At 30.8% G+C, this 12,067-nt stretch overlaps 1 protein-coding gene and 1 long non-coding RNA gene across 3 annotated transcripts; one reads left to right on the top strand and one right to left on the bottom strand.

Annotated features, from left to right (window-relative positions):
- Nucleotides 1-755: 755 nt before the first annotated feature.
- Nucleotides 756-2,978, bottom strand: LOC121766000. Of its 2 annotated transcripts, none has more exons than XR_006042880.1 (4): nucleotides 2,714-2,978; nucleotides 1,565-1,619; nucleotides 1,071-1,446; nucleotides 756-981 (listed from the first exon to the last, which is right to left on the bottom strand). It is a non-coding gene; the product is annotated as an uncharacterized LOC121766000 (long non-coding RNA). The 2 variants fall into 2 exon arrangements; XR_006042879.1 differs by having other exon boundaries at nucleotides 1,071-1,441; nucleotides 2,714-2,976.
- Nucleotides 2,979-5,643: 2,665 nt separating this feature from the next.
- On the top strand, nucleotides 5,644-6,638 carry LOC121764114 (LOB domain-containing protein 29-like). Its single transcript, XM_042160186.1, has 2 exons — nucleotides 5,644-5,965; nucleotides 6,405-6,638. The coding sequence occupies exons 1-2, from the start codon at nucleotides 5,681-5,683 to the stop codon at nucleotides 6,636-6,638; spliced, it is 519 nt and encodes a 172-aa protein (XP_042016120.1). The 5' UTR covers nucleotides 5,644-5,680.
- The last annotated feature ends 5,429 nt before the right edge of the window (nucleotides 6,639-12,067 follow it).

The following is a 12,067-nucleotide window of genomic DNA, read 5'->3' as shown; positions in this document are numbered from 1 at the left end:
TCGGTTTTTCGGTTCGGTTCGGTTCGGTTCGGGCGAAGAAAAAAACCGAATAACCGAAAAACCGAATTATATATATATTCTATTAATTTAATATATTATATTATTTATAATATATATATTCTTTTAATATATTCTACTATATAATATATATGATATGTATTATTAATTTATATTATATATAAATATTCTATTAGTATATATAAAATAAAATAAAATACACATATATAAATATATATTTATATTATATTTATTTTTTTCAGGTTTTTCGGGTTTTTTCGGGTTTTTCGGTTTTGTTCGGGTTTTTCGGTTTTTTAAGTTCGGTTTTCGGTTTTTCGGTTTTGGTTCGGTTTTAGAAAAAAACCGAACCGAAACCCGAATGCACACCCCTAGATGTAAGTCATTGTAACGATAGGTAATATGTAATAAAAGAGCGTCTATTATCACACCTGGAAATGGCATGGCATACTACGTTATATGTCACCTATAAGTGTGGTAAAATGTGGACCAAGACTACACTAATTTCCTTCCTAAAAAATTTACAATTGACTCCTTTGAGTATCTATAATTACAGTGTCGCCCCTACGTCTTTGTTATATACATCTTCCACCTAAAAATATTATTAATTATGTTTTTATCCATCAAATGTTTATAATTTATACATTATTTCAAATATTAAATATTGTCCCAAATAACATACATATTTATATTCTCACTTCCAAGATATTATTAATAAGAGTATAATACAATATTACTAATATACAAAACAATCAATTACATACAAAAACTTTAAAAAATTATTTACATAATAATTTCAATAAAATCATAGTATACAATTTTAAAATGAAATCAATAAAAAAATGCTCTAGATAGCTACAAAGTTTATCTAGCATTTCCAATTTTCCTTGGAGCTCCTTATCACAACAATGTACTCTAAATTACATTTCTTGATTAACTTCATCTTTGTAAGAACTTCATTTAATCCTGTTAAAATAACATAAACACACTATATTATTTAACATAAACAATATAAAGTTATAACAAAATCAAAATATGATAAAATAGACATATACCTCAAAAATGTCAGCCAAAACCCAAAACCCAAAATACACATTATATAGACAGTGCAGAGATGAAGATTCTTTCAATAGAGGAAACAAAAGTTGCTGCATCTGGTTTGTATAATCACAATTAAGAGAAAGATCCTCCAAAACCCAAAATGATCACACTTAGGAACATTACTGTACACATAGATGTCTCACGAATGATAGGTGCGATTAGGGCGAGTGGGAACGAAATAAAAAAAATATGAACAGAAAATACATAATGAAACTTACAAGATGGCAACAGACTAGATTGGATTCTTTTTTTTACCAAAAGTAATGCCCTTAATCCATTTTCCAGAAGACTTTCCCATCTTGAGGAGGCTGGTAGCCTACAAAACCTGTACTAATTCAAAATTTTGAAAACGACATAATCAACACCATCTCCAGATTGAGCTATAAAACATGTAATTCATTGATTACACAATAATTTAGAAATGAAAATAAGTAATGTAATTTCTTACCAGTTTTCTCACCATTAGAGTTGGGTCAAAAAGGGTGATGATAATGATCAAGTGCCTAGCGAATAAATTTATCAATTAGAAGATACTAATAGTTGTGGCTCAAGTGTCAACACAACAATGTTATTTGGCAAGTTTTGAGTCACAAACTCTGCATCATGAAAGAACTAATGACGGATATAGTTATAAAACCTTACAATGAAGATGATAAATAAAGTCTTTAATCCAAGACACATGCAACTCCAAACCTAATTCAGTCCAACAAAGTCTTTTGGAAACTTAATATAACTAAATATGATACAAAAATAAAGATATATTGAAATGTTGAGCAACAATAGCTTCTGACTTGCAGCATATATAGATCATGTTCACATAATGTCTAAAAATCTCAATTTTAATCTCTAATAAAAAAGTTCTCATATTCAAACTCTTGAAAGAACTCTACCCTTCTCAACTATCAAATAGCTCTAGCTATCAAGTCCCCAAGTCCCAACCATTCTTAGATATATTTAGTTGCAATCTCTCAAAGATGAAATTGAATCAAGTACTTTCAAAACTTACACTCACGTCATGAAACATAATATGCTTTTCCTTTCTAATGCCATCTCTTAGAATTCTCGTCCAACAAAGTAGTATTCGTCCTCTGTCGGTCATAAATCTAAAGCTTAGGAGTAGACATTTTTCTTTTTATATTTTGTTTTCCATGATTTCTTTTCTTGTTTTCAGGTTGTAAGTTTTTATACAGCTCTATTGATTTTTTCCTCCAAATTTAATAAATCCACACTTCGTTGTCCTTTGTAGTGTAAACCATTCAACACATTTAACCTTGATTTTACCTAATATGAGAGGCATTTCTTGTCAATTTTGCTTCAATTTTTTCCTTCTTATTCTCTCCCCCCCCCCTCAATTTTTAGGGTTTCTCCTCACCCCCTTTTGATCTGTAAGAGGTTGTCACATCTAAAAACCAATACAGTATTTAACAACTATCAAAGCACACAATACAACCCAAAAATTTACATACAACTGCAATACCATACGACCAACACAATGTTTCATCGAATTATCTGATTCAACACGAAATTTCATCGGACTACAACCCGAAATTGAAAGATTAGATTCACAATAAACAATATTTCAACATAAAGAACAAACCTCAATTGGAGTAACAGGGGCGGCGGACTAGTAATAGCCTGGGTAGCAACGAGGCCGGTAACTAGCTTGTGGTGGAGAGCAGCGGCGTTGACGGACTGGTTGGATGGGAAGTGATAGGGCTTATTACAAGTATGGTTTTGTAGGGTGGAGGCGGCGTGGAGTTGGGGCGGTGAAATTTGGGGAAAATGAGAAATCAGGATAGATGAGGGAAGAATTGGATTTGTGAGGCAGGTTAATTAATGGAAAGATGTTCCGTAAATCAATTTATTTTTTATAATAGGCTTATATTTACTATATAAAATTAGAAGTGTCATGAAATGAGTCTCTTTATTACGCTTATTTAGAAATGTGGTATCAGTGTTTGATATAAACGTGATAAAAGATTGGTGTAGAGATAGATTAACTAGAATCACACCTTTTATGAAGTGTCATATATAAAGTGTGATAAAAAGCCAATTTTCTAATAGTGTATATATTCTCTTTATCCCCTAAAAATAAGGACATTTAGGATAGCAGGAGAATTAATATAATAAAATTAAAGAGAAATAAAAAAAAGTAATTGGAGTATTGTTAATGGATAATGAGGAGCTCACTTCATTAAAAGAAAAGAAGTTACAAAGTGGATCGGGACTGATCTAAATAGAATGTGTTATATTTTTATGGGATGTATGTAATAACAGAGAGTAGATTGGAGATCTATAAGCTAGGAAATTTGATCATGACTTGGAATGGCTGTACGCAAAGTAAATAACCAAACAAGCAAGATAAATGTATGGGCTAAGACAGCAACCTACCTTTTTTATGAAGATTATCTATCCTAGGTATGGAATGCAGCCTTGAAAAAGGAGAACTTTGGTCCTAGATGGATGTTTTGGTCTACATAATTTCGTGCTTTAAACATATGATTTTCTAAAGTCATTATATATATCCACGAGAGTCAAGGATCTTCGAAATATCCCTAATTTAGCTAAATCAATGTAATGCCTGCATCTTTGCTACCTTTTTAGGTTAAGTTTTATTGTAAATGTGAGCGAGTGAAAGACGTTAAATAATATACCGCTTTGTTTTGTTATGTAAGTAGTCGATAATGATGTGTGACTCGTTGACAATGAAGGTAGAAGTTTCGTTTATAGTACTTGGAATAAAATCAATGTCCTAACAAATATTACAAACTAATTAATGTTCTAAGTAAAAGATAGAAAATTAAATAAAGGGGCCTATAATCTTTATTTATTTTGTTCTAGCCTATTTATTTCTATTTTGTAACTCCTATTTAAAATCTGCAGTCAAAGTATTTCTTAAACATATCCACCTCCCATTCCACTATACACTTTTTTTTTGTTATTATTATTTTTTACTATATCTCCATCACCATAAATCTCTCCAACCCTTCCAAAATCCTAGAAAAGAATTAGAGAGAAAATACCATGACTATGTTTAATTGATGGAAAAGTAAAGTTGGCAAGGAAAATGATTCCTAGGAAATGAATCTTGAGAATATGATTATTAATAACTTTACTTTCATATGCTTAAAAAATATCAAGATTTTAAATTTTATATTTGATTTAAACACCAAAGTAAAAAATATACATATAATTTTTATTGATAAAAAAAATTATATAGGTGGGAAAGAGAAGTTGTAAGTATTAAATGGAGAGAGAAAAAAAGTTGAATATTTAATTGAAAAAAAGTGATTTGAGTATATTAATTCGAGAGAGAAGGTTACTAAATATAGAAACATTTCATTTTATTTGGTACAAACTAAAAATGAAAGTGTGTTGGGCGGAGTGAGTATTATATTGGACACACAAAATAACAAATTCTAAAATCATGTGATATTTCTGTGCTATCTATTATAGGAGGGAGTACAATTTTCTCAATTCCTTAAATAAAAAATCTCTACATTTTGATTCCATAATACAATTTCGTAATATCACAGACTGATTAGAAAGAAAAGCCGTGAATTTAGTTTTTTCTACAAGTCACAATTTTTATCCTTCCAATCAAAGGTAATTTCCTCTAATTTCTGAAAGAGAAAGAGATAAGAGTGCCGAAGAAGAACCGAACCGATTGATGATGATGATGAAGAAAGAAGATGTGGGTTGTTTTGATGTAGTGTTGCAATTAAATACTTGGCCCACTTTTCTTCTTTACTTATTGGGCCTCTTTAATTAAACAAGTGGGTTTGGGTTGGCAGATTTAGAATAATTGTTTTGTAAGTTGTGTTAATTAACTTTTGCCCAATTAAATAAATTATTTCCTCGTTTTTATTTCTCAAATCTGTGTTTACTTATATGTCTTATTTTTATTTATAAAACCAAAATATTCACAATGTTAGCCTATATTGTTAGAACACTTAGAGTATTTACTGCTTTGTTAAATTTGTTTTTATTTATAAAACCAATATATTCATAAAGTTACACACGCCATACTATTTTATATAAAAAAATATAGATATTTTAACTTTATAAATATAATATTAGTGTGTATGTAACAATATCCCTTGTTGCGATTGAATGCACAGCAGGGATTCAAATCCAAGAAAATATTCAGTTTTCTGACATAGAAAATTAAATATACTTAAAAAAATAACCCAATGATCAGGCATACAGAATGAGGGTTGGGTTTTAATTAGGCTAACTCTTTTGAACTTTAAGGATGCTGAGTTGTACTCTAAAACCATAAAATATAGGGAAAATGGTCAAACTATTATTATCATTTTTTTACTAAATGGAGTAGAAAATAGAGGCATGCCCCTCATTCAGTCGACCAAATGCAATAAAATATGAAGCAAAATATAGAGAATAAAGTAGTATAGATCATCCCACCTCTCTCACTTGTCCTTATAAAATCATGTTGCAGCCAGCCACTGCATAATCAACTCATCATATCATATCATTCACAACTACTATATACTATACAGAAGAAAAAAAATACAAATCATAGTTAGTAGCATTTTAGTTTTCGATGAATATGACAGGAACAAGTTCCCCTTGTGGCGCCTGCAAATTCCTGAGGCGAAAATGCGTGAGAGGTTGCGTTTTCGCCCCATATTTCTGGCACGAGCAAGGCGCCGCGCACTTCGCAGCCATTCACAAGGTCTTCGGAGCTAGCAACGTGTCGAAGCTCCTCGCCCACCTCCCCGTCTCCCACCGCTGTGAGGCCGCTCTCACCATCGCCTACGAAGCTCAGGCCAGGCTTCAAGATCCCATCTACGGCTGCGTTTCCCACATCTTCGCCCTTCAACAACAGGTTTTAGTTTAACTTTTTCTCAACTTCTTTTTCAATTTTAAGCTAATTTGGAATTAGTTGTCTGATTTTCACAAACATTTGGAATTTCCCACAGCCTTTAAGAGTGGTCTTAAAAATCATCAACTTTTCAAATTGTGCGAATTTCCCACACTAAAGTTTTCAACATTAATTTTGCCTACGTTGAATGCCAAAAAACCTCCGTGTAATAGTCGGAGCCACATTACATATTGTAGGGAAGATGAAACTGATGATGATATGGATGCTCTAGATTTAGTATCGGCATTCCACATAGGCGACCGAAAACTTTTGTGTGGGAAATCCACACAATTTGAAAAGTTAGTGATTTTTAATACCACCTTTAAGGTTGTGGGAAATACCAAATTTTTGTGAAAGTTCATGATTTTTCTGACGAATTTCCTTTTTATTAAATTCTGTGAAGGTTGTGAATCTGCAAGCACAGGTGGCTTGTCTCAAGGAACAAGCAGCTCATTCCATCATAACTGCAGCAAACCCTAATGGGAAATTCTACCCTGATTTACCTCAGAATCAGGGGTATTTAGGAGGTGAGAATTCTGGTTTTGTGGAAGAGAATAATGAGTCGTTTGGGAGCGAGATGCAATGGCCGTTTCAAGATGATCTGCACTCAGTTCCATTCAGATATATTCACCATTAATTTCTACTATATTTTAGCAATGCAAACTTTGATGATGAACACATATTTCTGAAAACCCTAGCTAGAAATGCTTGTTCACCGTGTAACTTTGGATAAATATACATATATTAGAAATAATAATTGGTAGCTTACTTTGTTTTCCTAAGTAGCTATTGAGACCTACATGCATCTAATACATAATCAGGACATTGTTATACTTTCCCCTTTTGACATTAAACCTAAATAGGTACTCCCTTCGTCCCTCTGTAGTAGAGACATTTCTTTTCAGCATGAGATTTAAGAAATTGTGTTAAAAGTGAGTTAAGTGAATGAAGAATAAAGTATGAAAGGAAAAAAGGTAGAGAGATGAAAAGAGAATAAAGTAAGAGAGAGTAAAATGAGAGAAGAAAAGTTGGTGCTTTTTGCCAAAATAGAAAATGACTCAGCTATAGTAAGAAAACCAAAAAAGGAATACTCAGCTACATAGGGACGGAGAGAGTAGCTTTTTGTTTTAGTGATATTCTTAATTTCTCAATTTGTCCCTTTCCGTAGGTTGTAAGTGTAACTAACTCTTGGGATCTGTCATGAGTTTTTCCCTTCCAATTTATAACAAAAACTCCTTCCGTCCATGACTATATGTCCCATATTTGACCGGCATGGGTTTTAAAAAAAATTTCAACTTTATGTAGTAAAATTTGTAGAAAAATTAGTGGAATGTGATATCTACTTTTATATATTGGTTTTATAATAAAATTAGGGTGAAATAAGTTAATAGAATGTAGGGTCCACTTAGTAAATTAAAATGAGATATTTATTGGCGGACGAACAAAATAGGAAAAATGAGAATACAATTGATGCTGGCGCGAATAACCATTTAAGTATGAAAATTGGCGTTTGATTCCATTATTTGATGTAAATGTCTCAAAACAAAAATTGATGACGACGAGGATTAGCCTTGCCATACATCTCTTAGTTTATAAAGGAAGCCTTTTTATTATTTAGCTTTAAAAAATAGAAAATGAGTTTGATTCCAAAAGGAAGCCCATTCGTCCATCTTAGACGCCTTTTTAAGAAATATTGTTGCCTCGCTGTAATTGATGAATTATTATAATTATTCTTTTTTGTTTAGTTTATTAGCAATATTGTAAATATTAAATTGGGTTTAATTAAATCATCTCCCACGTAGATACATTGATGTAGAGTTGTGATAAAATAACTAAAATTAAATCCTGATGTATAACTAAATAACTAAACATGGATATAATTTTTAAATTGATTCAATTCATACAAAGGGAGTTATGAAATGCATACAATGAACTAATTTTTTTAAAAAAATAACATCTATATTTACCATGACCTAAAATGATATAAAAATTTCCCTAGAAGTATCTAAAATGATCTCTGTATTAAAATGATCATAAATATATATTCCAATATTAATGAGATTTGATAACACAAGGCAGATATTTCTCTTCTTTTATTGTGAAGATGAAAAATAAAATAATTGCAGCATCTTACTCTGTTTAATCTTTTTAATCGTACTTTGGTTCACCTTTCTAGCTTTAAAACTATTAGTATTCAAACATGCTTTAATTTGCAGTTCAAATTATATGTATATAAACAAAAAAAAACTAATACTACTATTCAATTAATGGCCGAGTCATGTCGGGACATTCAAACCAACAAATCAAAATAGATCATCAAAAATTTATTTCTAAATTTTTGAATAAAAGCTTTTGTTGTCATCACATAATAATAATTGCCTCAACGCCGAAATGAAGTTTGAAAGTGGTCACATGCCGCTTGACTAAAAGTTTTTTATCCCTTATGAATTCAACATCACTTTTTCTAAATGGATTATTAACTATGTTTATCGTTCTTTTACTTCTCCTTGTTTCTATTTCTAGTCAAACTTTCTAGCAATAATGGGTCATTCAAACTTATTAAATCTTTTGGTGTGTTTTTTTCTTATTCTCAAAAGAAATGTAGTTTACATTGAGCTCATGAAGAAGTAAAGATTTTACATATAATAATGGAAAAGAAAAAATCTTGCTTGCTCTCTTCCTAAAAATTGTAGATAACTGATAATATTAGTAAAAAAATCACATAATTAACCAGCTATCTATGATTAGGCACAATTTAATTGCATGTCTTCGGATTAATTTTGGAAAATTATTTTCCTTCTTTTCAAACTGAATTTATAAAGAAATACTACCTCCGTCCTACAATATGAGTCATATTTGGTGTGGACACGAGTTTTAAGAAATGTAAAGAAAAGTGGGTTGAATAAGTTAGTAGACTATGACTACTTTATGAGTACCACTTATATATATTAGTTTTATAGTAATAAAATATTAGTGGAATAAATTGGTGAATGTGGGGTTTAATTACTTATAATTTATAATAAAAGTAAAATGTGATTCTTATTATTGTACTGACTGAAATAACAGAGTGTGACTTTTATTATGGGACGGAGGTAGTAATCAAATTCTATTCAGTCAACAACTAGGCTCCATTTTGTCATCTTCTTTCCCAAAAAGACTGAACTAGTTTTGCGCTAAAAATGACCCTTCAACTAATTAGTCAACATTTTCATAATCATAAATTAACTATGTGTGTGGGGTTCGTAAAAGAAGTATTTTGTTGATTAAGTTGATAAACTTTCCAAATCAACTAAGCAAGGATGTGGCAGAGTGCAATGAGTAAAGGGGACACATTTTTTGTTATTCAGCTATTAAATTTGTATATCTACTATACTAATATTAGTTAGACCTATCAAATAAACCATAAGCCATAGACCAAGTGAATCCACTTTTATTATATATAAAAAGGAGAAAATAAATAAATATACAAATAAAGAGAGAATAAATTATGAGAAATATAATATAATTATTTTTATTAAAAGAGAGAATGATTCATTAAGCTTAATACATTCATAAAAAGAATATGATTCGATTAACTTATGATAGAGAGTATTGAATATAGAGCTAAATAGATATAGATATTATACTCGATGGACTCACATATTTTAGAAATGGCTTCGATATAATAACTTGAAATGTTTCTAAGATTGGATTAATTATTTTTCTTTTCCTATTTTAAAAAGACGCAATTATTAGGATAGGGCACATATACAAGATATATAGTTTATTTAATTAGATCACACGGACGCATACATGTCTAAAGGTTGGATGCACACGTGTGAGTGCTCTTGATATCGTACACAATCTTTTTGTTCTCCATCAAAATAATAAGCAATAATTAAAGCTCTAATCTTTAACATTGCCAAAGAGTAAGAAAACAAGCGTGTTAGTTAGGGATTTACTAGAACTAAAACATTGCTATTGGGAAATTATTTACTAGAACTATGCCATGCCTAGTATAATGAAATGGAATGGGGAAGTTGAATAACATTTCTATTACCATTTCATTCCTTTGGTTGGTAGTTGGTACTCTTGTATTATTTGGTCAGAAATCACCATTCTTTTTGAAATCATCATTTCATTCTCCCTAGGAATATCTATTCCTTCCACTTAACAAAGGAATAGTTTTTCCTTTCTTTTCCATTCTATTTTCTTTTTATTTTAGATTTTCATATATATCATGTTACATTTGAATTTAATATTATAATAGAGTGAACTACAAAAATAGTCCTTAAAATGGGGTTTATTTCACTAGTAATCCCTGAACTTTAAAAATATCCCCAGTAATTCCTGAACTAAATGTTTATTTCACTGGCGGTCCTTTTGCACTTTTCATAGCAAATTTCGCCCGAAAATACCCCCAAAAGTGAGATGCAAATTTTTGTCCCTCCACAATTTTACCTTTTTAGACTTGTCAATTTCAAATTCAATCTGATATTATTTAAAAGTGTCTTCTTGCACCACAAAACTGTTGTTAAATCAAATTAGCGAAGTTCATATCCATTTCGTTGATCTGTGTACTGTAATATTGCTCAATATCTCTTAGGATCTTGATGTCATCGCTTTTAACAAAGTTTATGACAACACCCTGCATTCGTGCAGTTGTAGCTACCCGGTCAAGATGTAGCTTCTGGATTCGGTAAGGCTTTCGTGCAGTTGACCTGGCCTGGCCAGGTGGGTTGGCTTGGTAGCCACTGACAAACACGGATTTTGCATGTTTTTAAGGGCTAGATTGGACTCGTTTTAAATGTCAATCCTGCTAATTATGTTATTAAATTGCATATGTTATACATTTTGATTTGGGTTCACACTATTCTTAGGCTTGGACTTCATGCTCGTATTAAAGCCTTAAAGTATCTTCAGTAAGAAATGAGAATTGCCTTAATAGAGAGAGAAAAAAAAACTTATCGTATATAGATAGAGACTAATTTTATTGGACAAACTAATATAGAAAAATAGCACTCCTTCCATCCTGCCATAAGTGAGACGTTTCTTTTGAGGAAGAGATTTAAGAAAATCGTACTCAAAGAGTTAAGTGGAGACAAAGGAAAACTGAGAAGAATAAAGTAGTGAAATGGAGAGAAAAAATAAAATAGACGAGAAAATAAAGTAAGAGAGGAAATGTGTTATTTGTTGCTAAAAAGAGAAATAACTCATTTTAGGTGGAATGTCCAAAAACGGAATGCGGATATTTTATGGTGGGACCGAAGGAGTGTAAAATTAATTAATACTGCATTTGTTTCATCTTAAGTGATTGACTACTTTTCGGCACACAGTGTTTGGGAAATAGATAAAGTGGTGAGAAAGTAAAGTAAGTAAGAGAATAATATAGATACGACTCTCTTCTATATTATTCTGTCTTTTACTTTACTTTCTCTCTACTTTAACTATTTATTATTATCTTCGTAAAATAATGGCTAAAAAAGAAATTAATTACTGGAGCTGAGACGGAGGAAGTATAATAAAAAGATGCATTTTTTTACTTATACGATCCAACCAATAAACTTGTTACGGAGTATTTAATTTATACAATAAACTATTATTTCAAGTGTATAATATTAAATTTAGAAAAAGAAAGATGCATCTTTGACTGTTCATTTTTTGTTTCTTTGACTAAGGATTATAAAGCGAAAGGCACTCTTTTTCTTTTCATTGCGTCATTGAAAAGGAAACCATAGTTTAAAGATTTTTATAAAAAATTTGCAGCTTAGTATAAGATTACTTGATAATGGATGGCTTCGACTCATAATGTTAGTCATAAAAAAGTAATTTACATTGTTTTAATTAGTTTTCGGCCGAATGCTGCATCTTGAAATTGCCGCTAATATTTTGTTGCTTTCTGAGAAATTGTATTTCTATTTATTTTATCGCAAATTACTCTTGGTAAGGGCATTGGGGGTTAGTCAGTGGATAATGAATTCTTTGAGCATTTTCAAAATGGCTGTGTTTGATGATGCTTTTAGATTAGCGTAGATGGAATTGTATATGTTTTAGTACGATTGTATTCAATATCGAATTAATTTTAAA

Source organism: Salvia splendens, chromosome 14 (genome assembly GCF_004379255.2).
Source record: "Salvia splendens isolate huo1 chromosome 14, SspV2, whole genome shotgun sequence".
In the NCBI taxonomy this organism is placed as follows: Eukaryota; Viridiplantae; Streptophyta; class Magnoliopsida; order Lamiales; family Lamiaceae; genus Salvia; species Salvia splendens.
Note: the sequence above shows the minus strand (reverse complement) of the source record. Positions and strands in the feature narration are given on the sequence as shown.

Bases quoted from the DNA above. Each gene is read 5' to 3' on its own strand.
- LOC121764114 (XM_042160186.1), top strand. From the start codon at position 5,681: ATGAATATGACAGGAACAAGTTCCCCTTGTGGCGCCTGCAAATTCCTG. The intron at 5,966-6,404 runs GTTTTAGTTTAA...AATTCTGTGAAG, and splicing joins TCTTCGCCCTTCAACAACAG to GTTGTGAATCTGCAAGCACA.